A 24,864-nucleotide genomic window follows, 5' to 3' on the forward strand; every position below is an offset into this window, starting at 1 on the left:
GGCGATGGGTGTAGGCAACCTTGTATAAAGATGTTGGAAAAGATGGGGTGTTGTTACGGATTTTTCTTCAATGAAAATCAACGCGCGCACCTAGACAGGCTGTTCCTCAAGTCACAAAGTTGATTATATCGCTTATAGTGATATATATACATTTAACTACCTAGGCTGGTGCCCTTAATTTCCGAGATCTACGACCCTGCTGCCGCAATACTTAGCGATCTTAGTTCCACTAGTATATAGACGCATACTTATGCCTGACATTATATCATGCACCTGAAACCATTCATGCTTGGCTTTTCCATTTCGTAGGTAGATGGGTGAAGTGGCCTCATAGGTAGTCTAGAGTCTCATCCAGTAACGACTAAGACGCAAAAGGCCACAATATACCTGAACATAGCAGTTAGATACAGTCGCTAAGAAGGCATAGCTTCTTGTGCCTGAATTATCACTCATAATTTGGAAAAAAAAAAAAAAAAAAAAAAAAAAAATAGGTATGTATTGGTACTCGTTCAAGACACGTGGTTCTTTGATCCCCTGCGCTCAATGTGCGCATCCGCTAAACACCAATAGCACATTGTTTTTTAATTCTGTCCCTCAGGGATCTAGCTCATATTTGACGCAATTCTCACTCAATCAACTCATATTAGGAACAATTATATTCGGTATGTCTGAGACAATACTAACGCAAAGGCGATCAACTGGCGGCCTGCCACCAATTAAGATCATCGGGCACTATATCGTCGAGGAGGCACCCAGCCATGACAACACACCTTGCATCACTGCTTGGGTGCGGGACGAAATCATCCAAGTTCCTGATAGATGGGAGGTATCTGACTTCAGAATTAACGACAAGCGGCCTATGTGGTCGATCCAGATCTACGCCACAACCCCTCAATCAGACAACCGTGACCATCTCAGAGCCCTAGCTGAGACACTTCACCGAGAGACGCTCCAAGATCGGGATAACACCGCCGGCGGCTGGTACAACCGCTTTGATGTCTGGGGTATGCCGTTGCCGGTCGACGCGTCCGACGAGGAACGCGTCGCGAAACTCTGTCGCAGAAGAGACAGCTTATGACTTCCACATCCCGCGAATCCGCGATCTCGAGTGGCAGCGTGGGTTCGTCATCATCGATCAACCGCAAGCACGCTAGGATGAGGGGGAAGGCGGCTTCCTGAAGGTGTCCTGGGGCATTCAACCTGCCTGGGTCGAGATGGTGAAACGCGAGTACGGTGAAAATTATGAACAACCTGAGATGTCCTGGTATCGGTTAACTGGAACTGAGCTAGGTATGTCGTTGACGGACCTGACTGATGACATGGAGTCGCTCTATGTTAATTTTCCAGACCCGATTGATCAACATCTGCAGTAGCATGAATTATTCGTTACATAATCTGTGATCTTATGCGTGATCAGTTGACAGAATTGGCAGCTCTATCTTGGGGCAACTGTGATAGACGTGTTTTTACGATCGTGCTATCCTAGAATTCAGTACAATTGGCTGACAATAGCAACAACATGCCTAGAATATTCAAGCTACATTACCCAACCCCATTCGATACAAGTAATATGATGTTGGAAATATTTACCCTATTGTATCCCTCTACATAACATGGTAAATCAAATATCGATACGCTGAAAATTACTGTCATCTACCTATCAGCCTACCAATAATCCAAGTAACTACTGAAGAGTTACCAATATAAGTAACGAGTTGAAAGTAAGGTTTCCTTATCAAAGCTGGCTAGCTAGGCAGCTTCTATAAGAGAAGAGGAGAAGGAAAGAACAATTATAGTTAGAATAAAACCTGGGGAAACCCACAAAAGTAATTCGCCTTGCCTCTTAAGGTGTCTAAGTCCCTGAGCTACAACGCGCCCTGCTTTCGCATTCATGGGTATTTCTTTCCGGCGTCATCTAGCACCGTGCGACCTCGGACGACCTTAGGACTCTTGGAAGGTATCCCTCAGTCCGGGCGTCCCCAGACCCGAGGGCCTCCTTCCAAGTAATCCTAAAGCCTAGCTAGTACCGTATCTGAACTGAGGTTCTAGCGGTCACTGACGGTGCAGCTCTACTACTAGGTCACCAGTACTTATAATGGGAGGCTCAATCACCAAGGCCAAGATAGAATTGGTTGGTCAAGGGCTCATGCAGCCCTAGTTAATCATTATATTGTGAATAGCATCAAGTTCCAAGCCCAATCATCTGCCCTTGTTATTCTAGCGTATTCAGAGCCTGAAAATAACCTCCTTGCTTCTATCAAATAGGTCTTTGCTACAATTACAGATGGAGTGTATTGATGGCGGGTATCAGAACTCGGAGTGTAAAGCTAGAAATTTGCATATTTAAAAATAATAATCTACACCACCTCAAACCATCGTAAGAAATTTCCTGCTATGATAAAGAGCCCGATGGCTAGTGTAGTCAATGATGGGACACCTATCTGATCTATAAAGCGCTTGCTTGGCAAAGTCTAGAAGACACCAGCGACAACGGAGACTTTACAGCAATGATACTACGACGAATTATATTGACTCGAGATGATTTGATAAACAAAAACCTGCATACTACATTGATATAGTGAGTCTGACAGCAAAGCCCGTCCCGTTTTCGGAGTAGCCGAACCAAAAGGTGTCCCATGTCTCAGTGTATTATGGACCTTTTGGTTATTTGCATAGCACTTGACGGGCTAACCATCGTAAAAATCATTCTCCAAGCCCCCAGTCGCCGGCATTAGGAACGATAGCCGAAAGTTCAGCTCAGGCTCTTTTCTCTGGTTATTCCTTCGTTGGCTGACAAGTGCTGTACGCGTGCGACTGGCAGACCAATCGCTTTCGTCTCGACAATGCTACCCCGCGAGGAGCCAGGGTCCTCAATAGCCAGCAGCGCTAAGCGAGGCCTTGCAAGTGGTATAGCAATCCTTGTTCTATTAAGTAGTACAGTAGCACCTGCGCGGTTGGCAGTCCTGCAGCGGAAGTCATGTTGCAGATCACTTGAAGGTCAAACGTATGTGGCTTGGAACATGCCTGCTTCATAGACGAACTACATAGGAAAAGGCGGAATAGTTGTCACATAGCCAGCGTACCAAGGCTACTCGGAGGCTACGTAACATACTGAGGCGGGATACTCTTGTTTGGAGTATTGGAGACCTGTTGATTATTACTTTCTCTTTTGAGAAACGGCAATATCAAGTAATTAAACTCAGTTGGTCTTAGCCCTCCAGGATATGAGATCGGGACTCTTCAAGTGTCCACGCTGCAGCAAAAATCTATTCAATAGATCAGAAAGTACTAAGCCGTCGAAAACAAAGCCCACCTTCATTACGCGATATCACAACGAATTCACGTAACTTACAAGTTGGAAGGAGTTTATAATAGCCTAGTATATTTTTAACGTAAGACACACGCAGAGTTGCTCCAAGGCTAGCTGGTATGAAAAATATAATTAATCACCATTATAAAGTGCTGCCAGTTACGAAGGGGTAGGTTTCCAACTTAAAAAATAGTAAAAACCCCTCCGGGCATAATCTAATGATAAATTCAATTATAAAAAGACTAAATATTAAAATCTAAGCAGATTAAATATGTAGTTATATATTTATAACTTTAATATAATTAATTATAATTAACTATATGACAAGCTGTTTAGTGAAGGTGTTTTTTTTTTTTTTTTTTTTTTTAACCCCTTAATGGTTATGAACGCTGTAAATGAAATCAAATTTATTGTTACTATATTGTTTAAAGTAAGTTCCTACAAGGAAATATACAGATAGACCACTCGCTTGTCTGGGTCATTCACGTATCGTGTATGTTAGGGCCATACAGAAAACATGACTAATATAGCAAGGTCATTCTCAGCTTTACCATTTAACCGACCTATCGTGCTACTTCAGCCCAACAGAAGCTCGCTGTTAGCATCAGTACTTCGAGCGGTAATCGCGCATATAATTATTTCTCGCAACCTATTGCTGCTTTGGTAATGCTACTAACTCGCCAGCACAGCCCACGATATTGAATCACATGGCCGCCATAATAACAAAATTTCTCTGGATCGTAGTCATCCTCGTAATCAATGGCTCGCATATTATCACCAGACTCATGATTATCCTCCAACTACGAAGCTGACACCTCATCCTGAATCGGAGTTTAATAGGCTACTACCAGTTATCAAGTTATGGTTACGGCGAAAATTTAATCGCATCCTTGCTCGAGCTGAAAGTCCAGGCCTTGCAAGAATGCTGCCTTGCAAACAGTTAACGATCATGTGGGATTCTTTTCGCCGGATCTTTTACTCCGGAATACAGAAAAGCCGAGCATCATATCACACTTATACGCCGAGCCTAGATAGTTGATCAGAAGCTTTGGGGAATATAAAAGAGCTGCAATTCCCCCTTTCCTCGCCAGATATCCCATCGTTCTCAACAGTACAGCATTTTGCTACCCAATCATCATCATCAAACTCGTTCATCTCTTCGATAAGGTGCTTCTTCGACTCCCAGGCGAAAATGGTTCAGCACTTCCGATTTATGCAGATGAAGAATTTAGGAGGCTTCGTCTGCTGGCCAATGATCCAGAATGTGACCACAGGAAAGGTTGTTTGGAACCCACGTGATAACGGCAATAAGTGGAAGCTCTTGCTCGGTGCGTATCTTTTCCCTGCACGCTGAATTGTTGATGCGCTATATCTGGATGAGACGATTAACAAGTTCTGGAAATAGGCGGGCATATCATGATCGATCTCAGCAGCTCTGACCATAAAGATGAGTTCCAAGATGGGCAGTTGTACAAAGTTGGAGCCAATATTCAGTCGGGCAACGATGCCTGGTGCGAGGAGGTCTTCCAGTACGACACTTCGAGCACTCAAACCATCTACATGACCGCGAGCGGTAACCTCCCACATGGTCAGAATCTCGGTTATAACGGCACTACGGACCCATGGGATTAGTTATGCACTGGAGCTTTGCGTAAAGCCAGGCTGAGAATTCCAACGGCAGAAGCGACGAACAGATTGTCAGAATCAGAATTGGATTTTTCAGGTTACGGTATCGCGTCTGGTTGTGAACGAGAAAAGGGGCAGTTGTGCTGTCTCTATTGAGGAATCACTGTCTGCCCCGCCGTTGTTGATGTGGTTGTGGGTGTCTCAAGAAAACTAGAGAGTCAGCATTTAACTTCAATACACTCATTACGACTCCAATCTTGCAGGCTTCTATACCAACTCTTCGATATTTATATGCGCACGTATATATGCTAACTAGCTATTAACTGTCACTACCATTTCTATATTTGCTTCCTTTTTATTCATTTTGTATTCGGAGAGTACTATGGGCTCAAGGAATATTTTGGTAGCTTTCAGCGTGTGTAAACATCTACTGCAAACGAATAGCTCAGAAGGGCGCAATCTATTACACAGCTACCTTCGACTACATGCGAGCTATTCCATGCCCATGAGCACCTGCTTCAGTGACCAGGTTATCCATAATTACTAGTTAACCCAGATTCACCTCAATTCCTACCCATGCCCATACTTCGGTTATCTGTGAAAGGAGACCACTCTTCTCTGATCCAGAATGCAATTTGGTTTTGCTGCCCCGTAGTGAACACCCCTAGATACAACACGGAGTACATCTTTCGAAAAGGAAAATGTCCCTGTGTCCTGATCACTGCGTGTGTATTCCAGCCTGATTCTCAAGGCCAAGAACAGCCTTCTTCTAACGCGAAGGGGAAAATAATTTTTGTAATATGTGACGTACTATATAAACCGTTGATTCCACACGTTGGATTAACGGCATCGTTTTTCCTCCGTTACATAATATATATGTACCTACCTATTACCCCTATGATACACTGGTTTAATTCTGGTTGTGGGCCCATGCAAGAGAACTGTTGAATTTACTCACTCTGCAATCACTAAGTGGCCATGTTGAGACTCATTAGATGAGATTCATGAGCCGAAGCCCAGCGCTGAACACTGTCAAAACAAGTTAAGCAATTTGTCTTTATCTTGTTTTCTCTGATTTGAGCCCATTTTTGGCCTTATTTGACCTACTTGGCTAGAATCTGTATTTGGCTTGACTGTAACTGGTCACCAAGTAATCCAAATAAACCGAAGTAGCTTTATAGGTCGTCATTAAGTAGCCCGTACGGAGTAGTTTGGAAAGTACGGAAATAGTATACCCTTATAACTAATCTTACGATAACGGTGCCAACTACCCAAATGTCCCAGGCGCCTTACGCGTTAACGTCCCCCTTACGCGTTAACGCCCCCTTACGCAACGCATACTACACTTAAGGTGGTAGGTTAGGTCAGGTCAGGTCAGGTCAGGGGTTAGGTCAGGTTAGGTCAGGTTAGGTCAGGTCAGTCACCTACAACCTTCCAACCTTCGAAGCCTTCAACAACAACTTTCTAATGGCTAAACCCTGTAAAAAAATCAGAAAAATCAAAAGATTACTTGCAATTAATTGCAATTGAAGGAGTCAAGTATAAAAATCTGTTTTGGTTTGTAAAATAATTTAGAAGGTCTTATCTTATTTTGACTGGTCAAGTTATCTGGCAATCGAACAAAATAATACTTGGTCGGTGGGCGGCGCTGCCGAAGCCAAGTTTGCAATACGTGACACGCCGAAGGGCGCCAAGAACCGCAGTTAGCCTAATATTGCCATTAGTTTGATGAGTGGAAGGTAGTAGTTAGGGGTCAAACATCCTTATCCCATTCACAGATATATATGCGTCGGTATTACAAAAGTAGACACTCTAACACGTCTAGGTGAAATGTCCTGACACATTCAACCTTTATATAGTAGAGCATATTCCTATGTCTTGTCTTGTGCCGTATCACTTAAGGAGAGTAGCGGGCTCATCAGGCAGTAGTATATATAGATAATAGTATACAGTTTTAATACATCAAGTATCTTATAGTAAGTAGAGAGCTTAGGATGCATAATAATCATATAGCAGCAGCATCAATTAGATTTCCCCAATGTCATTAATCACCTTTATTCGGCGGCCGCGCTGGCCGCTGCTTTCTCTGCGGTCTTCTGGATAATGTCGGCCACCTGTTCTGGCGCATTGGTGAAACAGAAGTGACCAGTGTCGATCTCCAGGATTTCCTCAAACTTATGGCCTTCAGGGGCCGCGGTAATCATGTCAGGCATGAGATCTTTCGTAGCTCTCACATAAGTGCTGGGAATGTCGCGCCAGCCGACGTACGTCGTGACGTCGTAGAAACACTGCCGCCTATGGCTGCGTATGGATGCCATGAGAAGCTTCGTCTGCTCCTCGTTGAAGTCAGGGACCCAGGCCTCGGTACCAGGAGCATCGGGGTTACGCCAGCAGAGATCACCGTCAGCGATAAATTCCTCTTGTGGCGGATCTTCGGGCCACACCTTGCCACCGACATCTAAGACGATCGCGGCGACATAAATCATGCGAATGACGGCGGTGGCATTGGGACCGCGCGAGGCAGCATCTAAGCCCTTGACTGCTTCAGCCGTCACTACGCCGCCGTAGCTGTGACAGACGGCTACTACGTTATGTCCGGCGTCAAGCTGCGGGATGATGATATCTCGGACGGCCTGCGCATCCGTTTGTAGGCCATGGGTAATGGGGGGCGCATCTTTGGGTCTTAGTTCTGAGCCGACACTGGGTAAAGAGACCGTCAAGCAAGTGAAGCCAGCTTTCGTGAGAATGTCTATGGTGAATCGGAAGTATCCAGGGTCACACCACGCTCCAGGACAGAAGACTAGAACTGGTTTCTTCCCGGACATTGTGAAAGAAAGTGATATTTACTTTGAATTATTGTTCGAGTGTAGGCGGATCGTGGGGCGAAAAAAGTGCCGAGGAGAACACGGGATAGAATGAATGGTGGGATATAGAGAAAGAAGAAATGAGCGAAAAGAGAGACAGACTGAGCTTTATAATGTCTTTTGAATTCATACTTTCAAACATGATAATTGACTTTACCTGTGAGATTCTACACATATTGTCACTGGTCAGTAGTTGTCGTTGCACGACTCAGCTGCAGGGGCTTGGGCCATTGAGTCTCCAAATCCTGATTGGCCAATTCGATACGAGCTTGGGGGGGCCAAACGGAATTGCCCGCCTCTCACTCTAAACTCTGGGACACCGAGACTCATCGGCTTACCAATAAGCGGATATTTATCCTTAATCGACGAGGAAAATTGTATAAACGATGGAAACCAGGCGATATGCTGCTATTACCGAAAATGCAGATGTTGACCTACATACCTACCCAGGTAGTTAGGTGACGTGTTTGTATATCCTATGGCTGGGTGTAGACGGCTGACTCAGATGGTCAGCAGCGAAAGTATCTGCTCTCGACCCATCTCTCTTCCATATCTGACACCATGTTCCCTACCACCACTGCAATCTCTGGAAACACTTTCGTTAGACGATGTAAGCCAACACGTCCGGCAGAATATGTCGCAAAGACGATGCGGTCTTGTGGCACGCCGTGGTCAACCAAGACTTGAACAGCCATTAGTCCAGAGCCGCCACTCGACATTTGCGAGTCGAGGAGCAGTACACTTTCATGTTTGCTAATATCTTTGGGCAGCTTTAGGTAGTGCAATTCTGGTTCCCCAGTCCTCAGGTTGTTTTGGATCAAGAGCCGGCCAGTGCGACAATCTGGGATCACTCTTCTCAATCCTGCTTCAAACGCAGCGCCACCTCTGAGTACCAATACAGCGCTCACTTCACCCTTGGGGGCCAAACCGTGATATGGTGTTCCAGATGAAGTCTCAACCGTCAATGCCTTGAAGTGAACATTATTCAGAGCCCTATCTTCAGTATTAGCTGGTTAAAGTTACCGTACGTGTTCCAATTAGGCGCTTACTGCTCAATCAAAAGGCAGGAAAACCTGTCAAAGTAGAAGATGAAGTCTTCGCTAGAGGTATCGAGATCCTGTATTAGTGTGTTCATTCCCTTGAGCTGAGGGGTCTCCTGAAGGATTACTACACGCTTCGAAAGCGGTTCACTCTCAAAGCCGGCTTCCAAGCTCTTCAGCGCTGCGCGGTGATGTGTAGATTTCTCCAACAACTTCCTCTCTATGTATTGGGTAACCATGGCTTGATTATATTAGTGGTGTACAAGACAATCGGATATTATACCAACTTACTCATAGCGACCCGATTCTCAATTCCCCTGGGAACGATAATATCTGTATGCGTTAGTACGTGTTGAAGTGGAGGCTGCCCTTCATCCGCTACATACCGGCCTCGTTCCGCTGGGGCACGACGTACTGTAAGACATGGTTAGCTAAGTGAGAGGCCGGGTCTGAGATGAAAGTAGCATACTTTCTCGTAATTCGGCTTTACGAATCCGAACCACTGCTTGATACAGCCCTCTACCGTCCGCCCACGGTCTCGAACGTCACGCAAGACTATAGGAGATGGCGATCAATATGAGGACTTGATACTCAGTCATCGTGTGAGGACTGACTTCGTCTAGAGAGGCAGGTATCTGCGTCCGCTTCACAGTAAATCTGCCATCGAATCAACACGAGTTCTCACGCCCAAATTTGCGCTGCCTTGTTCTTACCCTCATGTCCATAAGCTCCATTACTCTTGGGTCATATAGCGCAAATATGCCTTCAAGAATTAGAACATGGGGGGAATAGATAATTGTCGTTTCTTCCAGGCGTTGATGCTTCTCGAAGGAGTACACTGGAACCTCGGCACGTTTGCTGGCGTTGGCTCAGTATTTGTTATGTGGTATAGGCTGGGTGTATCCCGACGAAGGTCATTAGTAGTTGCACCTACCCAGCTTTTAAATCTCGGAGCGTTTCAAGCAATGCATCGAAATCGATGGCCTATATAGAGGCCACATCAACAGTGAACAGAGGGTTTAACACGGGATTTGGTATTTACATCGGGCGAGTCAAAATCATATTCATTCATGAAGGCTTTCTTGGACGACTCAGCGTCAAGAGGTTTATAATACGAATCCTAGCAGAGGTTAGCACAAGTGCAGCCCGTGGTAGCCTCGTGAACACGTAACCAACCATTGATAAGATGACGACCCATGGGAGGTTCAGCTTTCTTACGATTGCCTGGGAAAGTGTTGATTTGCCTGAGCCGGAGCTACCCGCAATGCCGATGATGCTAAGGTCAGCCCATGGCGGGCTGTAATGTGCACGTTTGGTCAGTGTGGCTGCGCTCCTATCGGCCGCTATAGCAGGTAACAGGTGATTTCCAGGATCCATTGTCACTGCTTGATACTGAAACCGAGAAGAATCTAATTTGAAGACATGAAGCGTTCAATCCTAGTGGTAATATAGGTATCTGCACACCACCAGGTGCTAAATGTCACATGCCCGCCAAGACAGCCCGGTTATATGGGAGCTGATAGGAACAAACAGAGAGGTGAGAAAGGAAAGGCTCTAAAAAGTGTCCATAGAACGATGACAGCTAGCGTAGGAAAAGTACGTCTAAGTAAAAGCATGTAATAAACTACGATGTAAAGAGAGAGAAAAGAGCTTATGCCTCCCTGATCCGCACCGAATTAGTCGACCTACCTAGATTTGCATTATTTGATAATTAGTCCTGATTTATCTAGTGTAGGGGTGAGTTGAAGTGGGAAGATCTTTGCTGCTGACGAACACAGCCACAGCTGGAGCCTGCCACTACCTAACCTTAACAGTAGGTCCACGCTAGGCCCTGGAGGGTCAAGTGCGTCAAAATAAATACCTAGGTACATACGAAGTAGACAAGCCAGGTACAGGAAAGAAGAGAAGAAAAATATCGCGCCCAACTATAAAAAGAATCCAGAAATGCTAATTTGTATCATTCTGTGATACATATATATATATATATTCCTTTTCTCTTACCATCTCTAAAAGCTGTGCTCATTTAATCAATAGATTAGCAGAATCTACTTACACCGTTTTCGTACATGTGTGGTGTTTTGAAGGGCTGCACTAGGTACTTATCTACTGTAGGTATGTATCTACTATGTGCTCAGGCAAGCCCCATAGAGGGCAAAGCCACATGCAAGGAGCTTGGACCAGTGCATACCCAGACTAGGTACATATGCATCCAAGTTCTTTCTTTTTGCACCCTGGAACTACCCATTTTGACTTCTAAGCTTCATCATCTGTTTCTCTTATGTCTCCTCTTCGTCCTCGTTCCAGCCTTACATCTGTCTTGAGACGAGAATCATCACACGCTACCTGATGCGCAAAAGGCGAGATCTCTTCACTGATCAGCTAGATCATACATAAACGTGCTTCTTCGCTGCTTTCTCTCTTCTTCCTGCCACCTTCTACCGGATGTTTAGTGCGTCGCAACTCGTCTCCCTGGTTGACATGATGGTGCGTTGGCCGTCGTCCTCGAGCCTACACCTTGAGTGCATGGGATGGTGCTGACTTCTGCCCCGCGCGAAGACCTCGTCGACGTCTACAGCTACTCCTTCAAAGCACGAATTCACGCGGCAAGTCGAAGAGGTCAAGACACCGAAAAGGTAAGTAAATACTAGTTGATTTCATTTTCTTCGAGGTATTGCGTCCCTACCTGTCATGATGTAACAAATAATCAATGGGAATCTCTCTGAGTACACCGTGCGGAGATCGATTTTATCTTCTATTCTGAACCAACTTGGGCCCTCAACAATCCTCAGTCGCTTTTCTCTTAGCAATATCTTGGGCTAACATACAATGACACTCAAGTGATATCAACGCGCTCATCCTCGACTACCTCACCGTTGCTGGGTACCCTAATGCCGCCGCCAAATTCTCATCTGAGGCTAACCTACAGCCACAACAACCAACGTCCGCGATACAACAGCGGTTAAGGATTCAGAAATTCATACATAGAGGAGAGATTGAAAATGCATTACAGGAGTTGAATCAAGTATTTCCATCGGTAGGTCTACCTCAATCCTCTTGCTTTACCCATCTCGCTATGATTAGAACACGAGTTTTACATGCACCACTCATATTGGTCTTCGGATCGCTGATGAGGAACAACCACTTTACTATGAGCATATCGTACTAGTTGCATTGCTGTCATCTTCATCCTCGAGAACCTGCTACTGACTCTGGAAAAGATACTAGATAATGACGACTCATTGTTGTTTGCACTGCTACGCTTGCAGCTAGTAGAACTAATTCGGGACTGTAATAACAGTCCCGATCGTGATATTTCGGCTGCATTAAAATTTGCACAAACTAAACTAGGGCCCAAGGCAACAACGAAACCAGAGTTTCTGGAAGACCTAGAGAAAACCATGTCCTTACTTGTCTTCCCTCAGGATGATTCTTTAGACCCATCATTGTCGGCACTCTTGCAGCCAAGCTTAAGGAGGGATGTTGCTGATCAAGTGAATCAAGCGATTCTTGAATATCAGCAGCAACGCAAGGAAGCAGCCATTCGACAGCTTGTGCAGATGAGGGTTTGGAGTGAGGAGGTTGCTCGTAAAGACACTAAAAAGGATTTGCCTGAAACGATCGAGTTAGGTCTAGATGGCGATGGTTCCTGTTCTCATGATGCTGTTTCTAACGGCCATGAGCCCATGATAACAACCTAATATATCTCTCCAAAGCACGAATTGCTTGGAAGATATGGCTTGGTGCAGAAATACCCTTCTAATTATGGGATGCACCTCAACCCCTTGGCTTTGGACAAACTTGATCTGGCGCTTCGACAACCTCAAGGTCTTCAGGGTTGAATGATGAAATGGCGTTTATGGCTTACGACTTTGGCGTCTAGTAGATGTCAAATGGCTCGCTACATATTATGATGGCCTTGTTATTCTTGTTTTGAAACGTGGGGGTATGGCGTTGAAAGTGCATTTGACGAAAAGACGATAGCTTTTCTTTGGTACGGGGTATTTGCTTAAGAGGCGTTCGTTATGGAGTTCGGGGGGGGGCGAATACCATTTGATAAGGTCTTCACGATACTCAGCGGAGACAGGCATTGCCTTTTGCGATACTTCTAAGAAACCACCGTCTAAATATATGTACAATTATGCGTACTGTCACGAGCAACCGCGTCTCGAACTATTTGGCCCGGACAAGCTTGAGCTTCTTCGGCGAATACAAAAAGTTGTTGGCGTAAGCCTTCGGTGTGAAAGCTCTCTGTTTAGGCTCTTGCACATAATATTCGTAGCCTTGCTTTTCCGCAAAGCGAATGGCATCCTCCTTGGTTTTGAACTCGAGTTTGGTGCCTTGCATGAAATCTCCAGATGACTGCCATCCCATTAACGGGTTCTCCCATCGGTGTCCCTTGGCTAAAACATCCCAATCCATTCGCCAATGATGGGCGCCCCAGGTGCCAGACTGTGTAGCGGGTTTGGACGGTTGATAGATGCTGTAACACTGTTCAGAACGTGGAAATAGGCAAGAAAGAATGTGAGTCTCGCGTTACACACCGGACAGTTCTTGCTTGTAGCTCGATAGGCGCACCCGACAAAACGGCAGCAGGAACAACTTCAGTATCCTCGCTACCATCCATAACATACTTAGGTACCGGGGTATACGTCCTGCGAATTCATCAGCACGATAGTCTGCTTTCCCCTGGTTGCTGAGTCAAACATACGAGGTCGCCTTGTCGATGTGAACATTATAATCAGGAGCATTAGCAGGCCGGGTTTCGGGGGGACTGGGCAGATTGTTTTGGCTAAGGGCGATCGAAGCGTTGTCGGATTTCAGTCGCACCTGGGCTGTGGCAAAGGCTGATCGGCTTGTCATCGTGCTGGAGACTCGCAGAAGCCGAGCAGCCGAGTGCGCTCTTAGGGATGCCATGTTCGCGAGTCGGCCAGCTCGATTCGCGTGTCAATGGGCGGGTTTCGACAGGAGGTAAGTAAAGTGTAAAGTGATGCGATACGTACGGGTGAGTGGATTGAGCATCAACGCATTGTCGAGCAAGCTTGGTGGTAGGTCGGGATGGTGGGTCACTAAAGCCAAAAAAAGGAGCTATGATTGGCTGTAACGGCAAGACCAGCCTGTAGGTGCCGAATAGTGGGCGAGGTCTTTTCTGCAAGGCGCTCACCTCAAAATCGAGCTACTGACCGAATCACCACCACCAAACCAAGTCCGCTTCATCAAACGACGCACCCATCACACTGCTTCAATTGCGTGCGGTAGTCGCCAGCCAATTGATCCGTGTGAATCTGTACTTTCTTCACTTTGTTTCGCGCCGAGCTTAAGTGTCCGCCACCATGAGTTTCGTCGCTCGTCGGGGTCTTTCAACCCTCATCCCCCCCAAGGTTTGTTGCCTCAGCCGCTTGTGTCTATCCTGGTGCTAATATATATATCTTCAGGTCGCCTCGCCTAGCGTATGTAGTTCTCTATATTTCCCTTCATCCCCGATCATTCCTACCGGCCGATTGACCCTTGGTTCGAACACTGTGCACGCACAAACCTAAAGTTTTATCTGGCTCGCGCTTGCGACACTCTCGGCTATGCATTGTGATATGGAATCGGGACAAGGTTGGGCTTCTGACAAGTTTCTTAGGCTATCGGTGCTGCCCCCGATGCTGTCCGTATGAAGCGGGTGGTCAGCTTCTACGAGAAGCTACCGCGAGGCCCTGCTCCTGATATCAAGCCAACAGGCCTCTTTGGCCGATACCAGGCCAAACACTTCGGCAAAAACCCAACCGCAAAGCGTACGTGCTAAACTTTTAGCTCCTTCGCCGTTTTCAATCTCGGCAGACGATATTGTTGGTACTGACGTCTAATAACTCAGCCATTATCCATGCCATTGCTCTTATTCTGGTAGTGGGATACCCCATGACCTATTACTTCCATCTCCGTAAGTCGACAGTATTGAGACGAGCTTGATTATGAGACCCATTGCTAACCGTAGACAGGCCACCACAAGAACAACGCACACTAGATTTCGAGCAAGGAATACAAGGGTACAAGCATGGCATTGTATATAAGATGATTGGCGCCACATTGTAGGTTGCCGTGTATTAGCAAAGCGGGAAGACCCTTAAGATATCATCATCTCAAAATTGATTCCTTTTGTTCCGGTCTATACTAGCTATCGAGCCCTCCAACTTGGTTCCATCTAGATCTAGCTTGAAGATACTGGTCGCATTACCTCTGCATTTTTGGGATATGCTGACTACAGTCATCCATTCTGGATTCCCATGTCTTGCCTGCGTTGCTATTATTATATAGATCTGTTGATTTTGACTATGGCCACTCTCTACCAGTTTTAAGTAAAACGAACAAACGCAAGTGTACCGCATGTCTCACGTTATGTGTGCTACATAGGTATAACTGTACCCAATTGGCTGTATGCTGTATGACTCAAAGGTGCCTAAAGTACATACAATAAAATACCTGAAGTGTACATATAATCACCTCCACGATTACATATGTACCAAGAGGATCTAATACCTAAGTGATTGTACTGGGATGACTCATAAGTAATCGCATTGCTGGCAATGAGATATACTTGGCGTAATATGGTGGCTCGGGTGGGACTAACTTCTCAGGCATCTCAACAATGGTCGGCTGGCACCTGCTGTCGTCAGCCTCTCCCGTTTCCAGGCTCTTCTCCACTTTTTGCTTGTCAACCAAGAGCTTGGGACATAGCAACTTTTGCACCCGTTTTGAAGGAAATGCATTGAATCCTTTAGCTGTCCCTTTCTATTTTCATTCTGTACCAATAACGTCTCCTACATTGAGTAGCGAGCTTGTTTTTTCCTTTCCGCGGTCAATCGGGCGCATTGTTTGCGAGCGCGACGCATCGACCCTAGCCCCCCGCGACTGACGCCAAGTACAAACCTTACAACACACCCATTTTTGACTCCGCTGAGTTAGTTCCGGATCATTCGACGACAAAGACACGTTTTGTACCGACACATATACACCCACGCACACTTTTGGTGATCTACCCCGGACATTTCAAGTGTGCATCACGCCTGTCTACACCCGGATGATGGCTACTGAAGCCACTGTTGGAGGGCCTGTCGATGTATCTGTGAACGAGCCATCGCTTGTGAGTATCCGCCGAATATTCTCTCTTCGCTTCCTGCGTCTACGTTCTGCCTAAAACACATAGGTGATAGGCACATGCGCCAATCTTTCTAAGTGTCTTGCTACCTCGATTGCCTTTGAGTAATGTTGATAAAACGGCGTCGGCATCATCGGCATGCCTTGGGAAGACGAGTCCTCTGCTGACACTTGCGGTTTCTTTAGAACCAGCCTACTTCAACGGAATCGAGCCTTCAAAATGGCAGCCCATTAAATGTTCCAGCCAGCCGAACAGTTGACGACCTCGAAAACAAGCAGATTACTGAAATTGTTGATGAACTTGTCAACTCTGCGGAGGCTAGCGTTAGTGACGGTTCGGACACTGAAGCATTCAAAGCCGACCCTACCAAATCTTCGAGCGAGAAGGGTCACCTTCGATCTTCCTCGACCGTAAAGAAGCCCCAAAGCTTCAAGTCTGTTTCGGTAAATCGGACATTTCTTGCCTCCAAGAGTGCCACGGGCTCAGCATCGCGCCCCGAGTCTGCCGCTGGATCTACCTCAACGACGCCTCAACCTACCGTTTCGTCATCTGCCTCGCGCCTGAAGCTAGTTGCAAAATCCGGTAGTAATTTGGGTGGTGCTTCTAAGACCCTGAGCGTAAACGGAAAGTCTGGTGTACCAGATCCTAGTTTAGTATGGAATCGCAATCGCGGTATGCCAGTCACTTGTATCTGTTCATACTAAGTATCCACATCTAATGATTCCTCTAGCACCCGTTCAACCAGACACTAAGAAGCGTTCCGACGAAGAACTGAAGCATGATGGTATTCATCTGGCAGATCGCCTTGGCCCTGAGGATTTGAAGGGTCAGTCGAATTGGGCCGATATCGACGATGACGATGAATGGGCACCAGACACCATAACGTGGGGTGATGGCACCAAGATTACGTTGCCGCCTGCCGATGAAGTTACAGCAAGCCCGGTTGCCCAACCAGCACTCGTTGACAAAGTCAAGAAAGATCCAATCCTTGTCCCCAAATCGAAGTCTCCCGCTCCTGTCTCTAGCGCATCCGGATCTCCCTCCATCAAACATGGTGTCCTAGCCTCGGGGAAGGGCCTTGTTCTCAAAGGTGCCCCAGAGAAGCCTACTTTAGTTGCGAAACCACCGGCACCCACCGGTCCTGCAAAATCTCCGTGGGCTACACTGCCACCAGTTGATAAGGTGTCTCCGGTGGTTATGGAGCTACCGGGTCAAGCGCCACTTTCGCGATACCCATTGCGTGATGCATCAAACGCTAAAAGCGCTACGCCGCCGCCGCCTACCAAAGAGATCGCAGCAGACGATTTTAGCAGGAACTATCGTGATTCACAGTTCAACACTAACCGTGAGCTCTTTAACTCTCAATCTGGCCGCTACGAACCTGTTTCGGACCGGAGGGGTTCTCGGCATGATATTTATGCTCGTCAGCCGGCTCTATTGCATCGTCAGGGTCACAACGAACAGCAGGGGCCCGCAGAGCCGTCAGCGGCTTTTCAGACAAGCCGAAATAGTGTGCAAGAAGGACCATATGGTCGCCGTCGGGGTTCCTCTAACGTTAGCGGAGGAAGTGGTCATCTGGCGCACCGAATTGGGGGGAAACCTCACGACATGCCGCCTCCAGTGGAACTTGGCTTAAATCAAGGTTCAGCGCCTTTGCCAAGTGGTGCATCGGTTCCTGGCAGCGTTGGAAGCCCCGTCATTTCGCAAGTATTTCCAGCTAACAATCTCCCACCGAATCAGCGCGTACACCCACCCCCTTATCAACCACTATTATCACCTCACCAAACTCACGCTGTACCATATCAAAACACATATAACCAGGAGCCGCCACAGGCTGGTTCCGACGTGGAAACACTCCAAAAGGAGATCATGAAACAGAAACGAGAAGAGGCGAGAAGGCGGCGATTGGATCAGGAAGAACGCGAGGAAGCTGCAAAAAAAGCACGTATCGCCGAGAAACTCAAAGCTCTTGGTCCAGCCCCCGAGCGTAAAAGTGCTAAGAAAGATATACCTAGTGTTATTCAAAAAACGGAAATCCCTGCAGCCCTTGCCGTACGATCCAAGACTGCATCTGACACGAAATCCGCAACCGATACCATGCCTCATGGAACCGATTCAGATGCTAAGGTTGACAAGCCTGCTGCAATCGATAGTACGTCGAAGGAGGCCGCTGAACCAGACTCGCATGTGACAAATGGACCTACGAAGCCGCCCATGGACTATGATCAACCCCGAATGCCTTCAGCTCAGTCAGTAGCTAGTACGCATGGCCAATCCGCAACATCATGGTCTGAGGCGTCTCAGCAACCAGATCGGTTTCCAGCCTGGACTGGTGGCCACAAGAATACTTCCAGAAATGTGTGGGGTGCACCTGGGAATGACAGGTCACTAGGCAATGGAACATTCAACGCTGATATTGGACCTCTACCTGATTCCCACGTAGCCCCAGGTACCAATCTGATTCATCGTCCCGCGCCCATAGCACCACCCCGACCTACTCAAGCATCGCAATCTGAAGCCCAATCGAACCGTCTCCCTCCTATTGGGCCCCCTCGTGCACAGCCTAATCCTGCGAATGCTTGGAATTCCTACGACGCCCAAGCCGATGATGAGCGAAGACGAGTGGAAAGAATTAAGCAGAGAGAGGTGCTAGCTGAAAAAGCCTCGGGGCCTATATTCACGGATACCTGGCGTTCGGTAGATCTGAATGGTGAGGGCAAACGCAGCTCAGTTGGAACATACGCCCAGTCACATAGAGAGCCTCCAGCCGATTTACCAGAGGTTGATAGAACTGCTTCGCAGTCAGAAGTTGGACGGCCGGCAGCTGGCCCTCCTTCAACTCCTGCACCACCAACAGGCCCTTCAGCACAGACTCGCACTGGTTCTCGCTTTTTCCCCTCAAAGGAGGTACCATTTTCTACACAGCCGATTCCGCGGTCAAAGTCGCCTACGCCACCTCCGCCAACAGCCGACGGTCACCCTGTATACGACGGAGATGCTACTAAGCCTCTCGTTGCACTTCCTCCCATGAGACCGAGGGTGAAGCTTCCACCATCTGCTCAATCAGCTGCTCCCGGTCCTATTGCGCCTCCTTCTAAACCAGCGCCTGTAACATTCGCTGCAGCTGCCGCTGGGGCTGCCTCAACTGCATCTAATACACTGTCCAGGTCATCCGAGACGAGCGTAACTGGCCGCCCAGTCAGCCGAGGGCGGGGTTTTAATGGGATACCCCAGAAGCCTCATGAGATCGCCTCGCAGGAAAATTGGCAAAGCAAGATTAATAATCTTATGGGAAAGAAGTCCACTTCTCCTGCCAAATATATACCCATAGGTTCAATGGCGGACTCATTTGAGTACTCTCGTTCACATGATCACATGGATGTCCCTATTCTTTCCCCCGCCGGCAGTGACTCTACAGACGACAGCGCGATTACAACGAAGGAGATGGCCGAGGAATGTTTTGGGGAGCAAGAAATGGGGTCTCTCCCCGCTGTGCTTCTGCCAGTGGAAACACCAGATGCAGCATGGCAAGCTGTGAAGCCCAATTGGATTCCTACCCCGACCGAACTACGTGTCTCCCCTAGTGGTTGCGAGCCGTTCAAGTTTAGTTTCGATTATGTTGGAGACAAGAGTGTTATTCGCATATCTGCTCCTGGCATGGCTGGTGCTAAAACTGTGGATGCTCCTCTGCTCAATCCACGGTCAGGAAGCAACCCTCGGCGTGCGGGACCCCGTACCGGAAGTTCTCGCCATCCTGCTCGACCTAGCCGTCGGGGCGGTCGAGACCCAGTAGATCACGCTGGTGATCATAGCACGACCTCTTCCTCCAGCCGCGCAGTATCGAGTCGTACAGAGCGTAGATTCCGACCTCGTGGCGGAGAACCCTGGGGTAGACATGCCCCTTCAACGTCTGCAGCACAGTCTTAATCGGACCTCAAGTTGACAACACAGCTTGAATTAGCTCCGATGACTGCAAACACTTCCACAACACTAGGAGTAATTTTTTTTTTCGATGCGGCATATACTACTTTCTTATTCATTCAATGATGTCGCAGGCACTTATCAGCTTTCTACCTGCAATAGAATCCGAACAAAACTCGGATCAGCAGTGTGTATAAGTAATACATTCAGCATTTGTTCCTGGTATAGTGTGCTGCACATTTTCAGACAAAGCTACACATTACATATTCTTGTACCCGTCCCTGCGCACCAATTGACCCTTCAAGTTTAACGATAGTAACGAATAAGGGAATCAGCTCTGATCTGTCGTCTGCTTGCGAAAAGACGCTCTCTGTCATCACCGTTGTGATATCTCAAACCTCCAGACGGTCATGCGGAGTCCTAATTGGAGTTGACGGGTCAAGGATAGGGGGCGAAAGGAAAACAACCAGCTCGGCGGCGACCGAATACGTGTATTCACGCCTAACAATACGATTAGGATGACGTTGGCGCGTACAATCAACGTGTAAAGGGACACTTCTTTTTTTCCATGGCACGGAATACAACGAATGGGAGCAGAGCTTTTCTTCACCCATTTGGCGGACGAATGTGCGTGATATAGTAATGATTGTTGGAATGGTACTGGTGATTACGATGGATTCATCGCAGACAACGCTCTTCTCCCCTGGTAGGGACGCGAACACTTTGCTCTGCGCCTTTGCCTTACAACAACGGAACACCAGTAACAATGTTTGTTGCGCCCACACATTAACATGACTAGTGGAGCAGCAGCAGATAGCTTGTGAGACTATGCTGCTAGTTTAAATGATGAACCCATAGTGGCACTCTGGACAGAGGGACGGACAGGTAGCAAACAACTACAAGAATAAGAACAACGCAAACAAATATCTTCTTATAACAGACTTTTGAGCGTCGTGCGCTTCGTTCATAAAGTAGCCCACAATCTTGGGCTGTAAATTTCACCTCAAGTGCTGTATATCTTCTACTCACAAAAACCTTAAGGGCTGGCCGTTGGGTTCTATCTGTAGTAGGTGTTACATGCTTCATGCTTCATCTTCTGGATGGTCTTACGCATGAGGAAGGATTGACTAACAGAGCTGAGCCCCTACTAGAGTATACGGAGATACGAAGGTACTTCACGTACCTACATGTAGGGGTCACTTGGCGCATGATGATGCACTGTGGTCTCACCCCGGAGCCCTATAGCCCTGTAGCCTACCTACCTAGGTACTGTGTAGGTCCCTTACGTGCTGTAGTTGGACTGTGCCCAGTGCCCAGTGCCCACTAGCAGCGCACTAGCACCTGACAGCGTGCCCTGGACCTGCAGTACATTTACTTACCATCAGCGTGCAGAGTGGGCTCCAAACAGGAGCGATTATAGAGCTTCAACTAGGCATTCCAACTTCTTCCCAAGCTGTTTCTCTACACCAACCGTTCCAACTCTCGCATCATTCTGCTCGCTCCCAAATCTCTGCCATTCCTCTTCTGTCGCGATCCCTCAGTCCGCCTCAAATTGCCCAAGATGGACTTCAAGTCTTTCGGCAACAGCATCAGGTGAGTTGCTTCAAGCAGGCTTCATCATCATATGAGCATCATCTTGTTATCAGGTTAGAGAGCGCTTTGTTGCTAATCCGCATTACCTTGTAGCAACTTTGGGTCTCAGTTCACCCCATCCATCTCTCGTACCTTTCAGTATACCAAAGAACAGCTTGGTCAGGCTGAGGATAAGGTCAGCACTTCACGGCCGCTCTGTGTCCAGATGCCTGTAGTTAATCAGCCATGTGCTTTATAGACCCAGCTCCCCCCCGATTACATCGACCTTGAGAAACGCGTCGATGCCCTAAAACAGGTCCACCAGAAATTACTTGCTGTAACGTGAGTTTTGAAGCGACAAAAAGATCACGGGGCTGCAACCGAGGACTAACATGTCAGCCGCGTCCTAGCTCTCAATACTCCAACGAAGCTTATGACTACCCACCCAATATCAAGGAGACCTTCCAGGATCTAGGACGCACTGTCAGTGAGAAGGTCCAACTCCTGTCGTCAGCATCGACACCCGCCGAAGCGCAGGCTGCTTTGACCGCGCCCCCATCCGCCAAACCCCAGCCAAAGACATTCAACCATGCTATAGCCCGTGCCAGTTTGGCCAGCTCCCAACTTCTCCACCAACAACATACGGGTGCTGGGGAAGACCCCATGGCCACCGCGCTGGAGAAGTATGCGCTGGCTCAGGAGCGTGTCGGTGAGGCTCGTCTTGCACAGGATGCGCAGATCCAGAGCAGGTTTTTAGCTGGGTGGAATACCACTTTGAACACCAACTTGACGTTCGCCACTCGCGCGCGTAGAGCCGTCGAGAAAGCTCGCCTAACCCTAGACTCTGTCAAGTCACGAGTCAAGGGTACAACTTGGAAGATGGGAGGCATTGGAGCTCGCGAGGAGCATCCCACCTCTGAGGAGCTACCCGTCGAGGCGCAAGAGGAGATTGAGAAGGCCGAGGACGAATTTGTTACCCAGACTGAAGAAGCAGTTGGTGTGATGAAGAATGTACGTCATATCTGCAGCGTTGTTGTTTGGGAAGCTTATGATCTAAACTAATATTCTTGCTAGGTTCTCGACACTCCTGAGCCGCTCCGCAACCTAGCCGAGCTAATCGCCGCCCAAGTTGAGTACCACAAGAAGGCTTATGAGATCCTGAATGAGCTCGCGCCTGTCATCGAGGGTCTCCAACTTCAGCAAGAGGTATGTGATGGCGAAAATCCCCTCTGTTGGGAGACAACTAGCTAACTAGATGTGTTGTAGGAAAACTATCGTAAGAGCCGCGAAAACGCCTCGTAGACGAGGGGGTTCAGCGTCATGAAAAGCATGACAACGCAAGGTACCTGTCATCATGCTGGGAAATGTGTCGGTTCCTCGAACATAATGCTTGCCGTTTCCTGCGGTGTCCAAGTGTGTGTGGGTGGCTAGGTGGTGAAGGATATTTCTATATGTATTCATTGATTCTTCTTGATGTCCCACTTCAGGGTGTTTTATTTTAGTCAGCCGATAGTAGATGAGAGAGGACAAGCCTCCAAATATGCCGGTCGTACCTGTTTCCTTGGATGCCTGTGTTGTCTCGCTCCAGCATCATCGGTGACGAGACCTCCTTGTGTTCGTAAATACTACTTGCGCAGCATATAGAAACACTCACAAATAACTACCTTTTCACTATTATAAGAATGATTTAACGTGTAGGTATATACCCCCATATATACCTGCTCAACTTATACACGTACGTCCTGGATGGGTTGGTTTACATCATGTTGGTCCCGCAGTCCATGACCCACTCACGTGATTTTGAGCTCTGATCAGCACCCCCAGCTACAGCGCAGAACAGCGGGTACGAAGTACCTCTGCTCTACCTAAGCTCCGGCATTAGTCGTCGACGAGCGAACTTGAGGCAGTTGATTGACTCTGTTCGATCCTCTCCCGTCCACGCAATTGATTCACCACAGCGCCGTCACCCACAATGCGGCGGACACTGCGACTCCTCGCCGACATCAAGCCCGCTCGCTATCTCGAAGCGGGCAACCCGACCGGCCTGACCGGCCTGTACACCCACAGCTCCCCGCGCTCGTCACTCCTGTTCCTGTACTCCCACACACTCGACAAGCTGCAGAAGTTCCCCGAGTCGTCGCTGTACCGCAAGTCCGTCGAGGCCCAGACGAAACATCGCATGTCTATCGTCGAGGCCGCCGTACCCCCGGGATACCAAGAGTGGGCAGAGCGTGCACAGAAGACTGTCAAGGAGAACCCCGGCCAGTTCAGCATCTCAACCAGTGCCAAAATCGACGGTGCTAGGGCTATCACCGCCGTATCCGGCGGCTCTGTCTTTGTCCATCGCACCGACCCCCAACCCCAGGACATACGGTACGAGGAATGGGATGGCGAGCGTATCACTGAGGGAGACGAGGGACTACGTGGTCCTGAGGAGCGTGAAGACCCCCGTCTGAGCGCCGTGTACGATAGGAAACCACTGGAGTCTCCTGACAAGGTCGAGTGGGAAGCTGAGCCCCAGATGACTGCCGATCAGTGCGTTCACCTCACCCTTTCGCCATGAGCAAAAGATGTATGCGTATGGGTGCTGACAAGAGGTTCCCCTTAGGGTCGAGGAGATCGAGAATAAGATCGGCGCCGGCTTGATCGAAGAAGTAGTACAGATGGCTGAGAGCGAATTGAAGCTCATCGATATCATGTACGAGGCAAAGGTGTAAGTTATTCCATTGTGCATGGAGGTACGGGTACGAAACTAACGAAACGCAGATGGGAAAGTTTAGAAGAGAAGCCGCCGGCAGGTCAGTGGGAGTACTTCGAGCGAGTGGCACCATAAAGATACTCGTCCCAGGCGGAACGATAAGAGAGTATAACCCCGAAAAGTAGACCTGTTGTACCAGTAGAGGATGGGTGCATTAGATGGCATTTGTACATACAAACAAACGAACTGTGGATTCATTACGCATGTCTTCGCAAAATGGCGTGTGTAATACATCACATCAAATTTCATCGAATTGTTCAAAGTGGTTTGAGCGCTGAAGCGTATGAGCGAGCAGCTTGATGTACAAATGATCGGCACACAGAATGAAGATGTCGATTTGCAAGTTCCGTCATTTCAACTGTATAGCATGCCTATAAATCTTTTCACTTCATATAGACGTAGCATAACTAGTAGTCTACTAACTTGTTAGGAGTGTATACGGTTATGAAAGAATTGGATCTTGAGCTAGCATTTTTTAGTTGGGGTGGGCGAAGCTATCATGCAAACCGCCATGCCCGTGAGACCTTCTCAGAATGTAAAGATATGTATTTTCCACGACTATTCCCAATCCCTTTCCCAATTCTCTCATAGCTATCTATCTAGCTATACGCGGGGTGTGAATTTGGAGGACATTG

The 24,864-nt window shown here is 47.8% G+C and overlaps 9 protein-coding genes across 9 annotated transcripts; 6 read left to right on the forward strand and 3 right to left on the reverse strand.

Moving 5' to 3' along the window:
- The first annotated feature begins 459 nt into the window (after positions 1–459).
- Positions 460–1,400, forward strand: F5B22DRAFT_626705 (uncharacterized protein). The gene is made up of 2 exons (XM_047976268.1): positions 460–488; positions 559–1,400. Exon 2 carries the CDS (start codon positions 665–667, stop codon positions 1,076–1,078), a length of 414 nt encoding a protein of 137 aa, XP_047826002.1. The 5' UTR covers positions 460–488; positions 559–664; the 3' UTR covers positions 1,079–1,400.
- Positions 1,401–6,850: 5,450 nt separating this feature from the next.
- F5B22DRAFT_496330 (Alpha/beta hydrolase fold-1) lies at positions 6,851–8,035 on the reverse strand. The gene has a single exon (XM_047972407.1). The coding sequence runs from the start codon at positions 7,759–7,761 to the stop codon at positions 6,991–6,993; it is 771 nt and encodes a 256-aa protein (XP_047826003.1). The 5' UTR covers positions 7,762–8,035; the 3' UTR covers positions 6,851–6,990.
- A 274-nt stretch (positions 8,036–8,309) lies between these two features.
- On the reverse strand, positions 8,310–10,217 carry F5B22DRAFT_651445 (uridine kinase; the record flags this gene model as incomplete). The annotated part of the gene is made up of 10 exons (XM_047979464.1): positions 8,310–8,793; positions 8,850–9,081; positions 9,132–9,173; positions 9,227–9,254; positions 9,310–9,395; positions 9,455–9,497; positions 9,554–9,698; positions 9,775–9,824; positions 9,883–9,960; positions 10,017–10,217. 10 exons carry the CDS (start codon positions 10,215–10,217, stop codon positions 8,310–8,312), a joined length of 1,389 nt encoding a protein of 462 aa, XP_047826004.1.
- An 873-nt stretch (positions 10,218–11,090) lies between these two features.
- F5B22DRAFT_626717 (ran binding protein in the microtubule-organising centre) lies at positions 11,091–13,012 on the forward strand. Its single transcript, XM_047976269.1, has 4 exons — positions 11,091–11,324; positions 11,397–11,473; positions 11,679–11,874; positions 12,059–13,012. Exons 1-4 carry the CDS (start codon positions 11,283–11,285, stop codon positions 12,536–12,538), a joined length of 795 nt encoding a protein of 264 aa, XP_047826005.1. The 5' UTR covers positions 11,091–11,282; the 3' UTR covers positions 12,539–13,012.
- F5B22DRAFT_496441 (putative NADH-ubiquinone oxidoreductase 18 kDa subunit) lies at positions 12,626–13,899 on the reverse strand. Its single transcript, XM_047972408.1, has 3 exons — positions 13,549–13,899; positions 13,382–13,492; positions 12,626–13,320 (listed from the first exon to the last, which is right to left on the reverse strand). Exons 1-3 carry the CDS (start codon positions 13,752–13,754, stop codon positions 13,011–13,013), a joined length of 627 nt encoding a protein of 208 aa, XP_047826006.1. The 5' UTR covers positions 13,755–13,899; the 3' UTR covers positions 12,626–13,010.
- A 33-nt stretch (positions 13,900–13,932) lies between these two features.
- On the forward strand, positions 13,933–15,398 carry F5B22DRAFT_626723 (mitochondrial F1-F0 ATP synthase subunit F of fungi-domain-containing protein). Its single transcript, XM_047976270.1, has 5 exons — positions 13,933–14,218; positions 14,273–14,287; positions 14,467–14,617; positions 14,698–14,763; positions 14,822–15,398. The coding sequence occupies exons 1-5, from the start codon at positions 14,171–14,173 to the stop codon at positions 14,845–14,847; spliced, it is 306 nt and encodes a 101-aa protein (XP_047826007.1). The 5' UTR covers positions 13,933–14,170; the 3' UTR covers positions 14,848–15,398.
- A 348-nt stretch (positions 15,399–15,746) lies between these two features.
- Positions 15,747–20,021, forward strand: F5B22DRAFT_496480 (uncharacterized protein). The gene is made up of 3 exons (XM_047972409.1): positions 15,747–15,963; positions 16,164–16,650; positions 16,709–20,021. Exons 1-3 carry the CDS (start codon positions 15,901–15,903, stop codon positions 19,903–19,905), a joined length of 3,747 nt encoding a protein of 1,248 aa, XP_047826008.1. The 5' UTR covers positions 15,747–15,900; the 3' UTR covers positions 19,906–20,021.
- Positions 20,022–21,343: 1,322 nt separating this feature from the next.
- On the forward strand, positions 21,344–22,859 carry F5B22DRAFT_496578 (BAR domain-containing family protein). The gene is made up of 6 exons (XM_047972413.1): positions 21,344–21,492; positions 21,586–21,667; positions 21,731–21,813; positions 21,882–22,482; positions 22,546–22,677; positions 22,738–22,859. Exons 1-6 carry the CDS (start codon positions 21,461–21,463, stop codon positions 22,771–22,773), a joined length of 966 nt encoding a protein of 321 aa, XP_047826009.1. The 5' UTR covers positions 21,344–21,460; the 3' UTR covers positions 22,774–22,859.
- A 486-nt stretch (positions 22,860–23,345) lies between these two features.
- On the forward strand, positions 23,346–24,707 carry F5B22DRAFT_496536 (ETC complex I subunit conserved region-domain-containing protein). The gene is made up of 3 exons (XM_047972411.1): positions 23,346–24,006; positions 24,080–24,184; positions 24,238–24,707. The coding sequence occupies exons 1-3, from the start codon at positions 23,444–23,446 to the stop codon at positions 24,302–24,304; spliced, it is 735 nt and encodes a 244-aa protein (XP_047826010.1). The 5' UTR covers positions 23,346–23,443; the 3' UTR covers positions 24,305–24,707.
- The last annotated feature ends 157 nt before the right edge of the window (positions 24,708–24,864 follow it).

This window comes from Xylaria bambusicola, assembly GCF_022495145.1.
Source record: "Xylaria bambusicola strain CBS 139988 unplaced genomic scaffold F5B22scaffold_68, whole genome shotgun sequence".
Lineage (NCBI taxonomy): Eukaryota > Fungi > Ascomycota > Sordariomycetes > Xylariales > Xylariaceae > Xylaria > Xylaria bambusicola.

Bases quoted from the DNA above. Each gene is read 5' to 3' on its own strand.
- F5B22DRAFT_626705 (XM_047976268.1), top strand. From the start codon at position 665: ATGTCTGAGACAATACTAACGCAAAGGCGATCAACTGGCGGCCTGCCA.
- F5B22DRAFT_496330 (XM_047972407.1), bottom strand. From the start codon at position 7,761: ATGTCCGGGAAGAAACCAGTTCTAGTCTTCTGTCCTGGAGCGTGGTGT.
- F5B22DRAFT_626717 (XM_047976269.1), top strand. From the start codon at position 11,283: ATGTTTAGTGCGTCGCAACTCGTCTCCCTGGTTGACATGATG. The intron at 11,325-11,396 runs GTGCGTTGGCCG...CCCCGCGCGAAG, and splicing joins TCTCCCTGGTTGACATGATG to ACCTCGTCGACGTCTACAGC. The intron at 11,474-11,678 runs GTAAGTAAATAC...ATGACACTCAAG, and splicing joins GAGGTCAAGACACCGAAAAG to TGATATCAACGCGCTCATCC.
- F5B22DRAFT_496441 (XM_047972408.1), bottom strand. From the start codon at position 13,754: ATGGCATCCCTAAGAGCGCACTCGGCTGCTCGGCTTCTGCGAGTCTCC. The intron at 13,493-13,548 runs GTATGTTTGACT...ATGAATTCGCAG, and splicing joins CACATCGACAAGGCGACCTC to GACGTATACCCCGGTACCTA. The intron at 13,321-13,381 runs GTGTGTAACGCG...ACAGTGTTACAG, and splicing joins CTACAAGCAAGAACTGTCCG to CATCTATCAACCGTCCAAAC.
- F5B22DRAFT_626723 (XM_047976270.1), top strand. From the start codon at position 14,171: ATGAGTTTCGTCGCTCGTCGGGGTCTTTCAACCCTCATCCCCCCCAAG. The intron at 14,618-14,697 runs GTACGTGCTAAA...CTAATAACTCAG, and splicing joins CAAAAACCCAACCGCAAAGC to CCATTATCCATGCCATTGCT. The intron at 14,764-14,821 runs GTAAGTCGACAG...AACCGTAGACAG, and splicing joins GACCTATTACTTCCATCTCC to GCCACCACAAGAACAACGCA.
- F5B22DRAFT_496480 (XM_047972409.1), top strand. From the start codon at position 15,901: ATGATGGCTACTGAAGCCACTGTTGGAGGGCCTGTCGATGTATCTGTG. The intron at 15,964-16,163 runs GTGAGTATCCGC...CGGTTTCTTTAG, and splicing joins CTGTGAACGAGCCATCGCTT to AACCAGCCTACTTCAACGGA. The intron at 16,651-16,708 runs GTATGCCAGTCA...TGATTCCTCTAG, and splicing joins AGTATGGAATCGCAATCGCG to CACCCGTTCAACCAGACACT.
- F5B22DRAFT_496578 (XM_047972413.1), top strand. From the start codon at position 21,461: ATGGACTTCAAGTCTTTCGGCAACAGCATCAG. The intron at 22,483-22,545 runs GTACGTCATATC...TATTCTTGCTAG, and splicing joins CAGTTGGTGTGATGAAGAAT to GTTCTCGACACTCCTGAGCC. The intron at 22,678-22,737 runs GTATGTGATGGC...GATGTGTTGTAG, and splicing joins GTCTCCAACTTCAGCAAGAG to GAAAACTATCGTAAGAGCCG.
- F5B22DRAFT_496536 (XM_047972411.1), top strand. From the start codon at position 23,444: ATGCGGCGGACACTGCGACTCCTCGCCGACATCAAGCCCGCTCGCTAT. The intron at 24,007-24,079 runs GTGCGTTCACCT...GGTTCCCCTTAG, and splicing joins CCCCAGATGACTGCCGATCA to GGTCGAGGAGATCGAGAATA. The intron at 24,185-24,237 runs GTAAGTTATTCC...AACGAAACGCAG, and splicing joins ATCATGTACGAGGCAAAGGT to ATGGGAAAGTTTAGAAGAGA.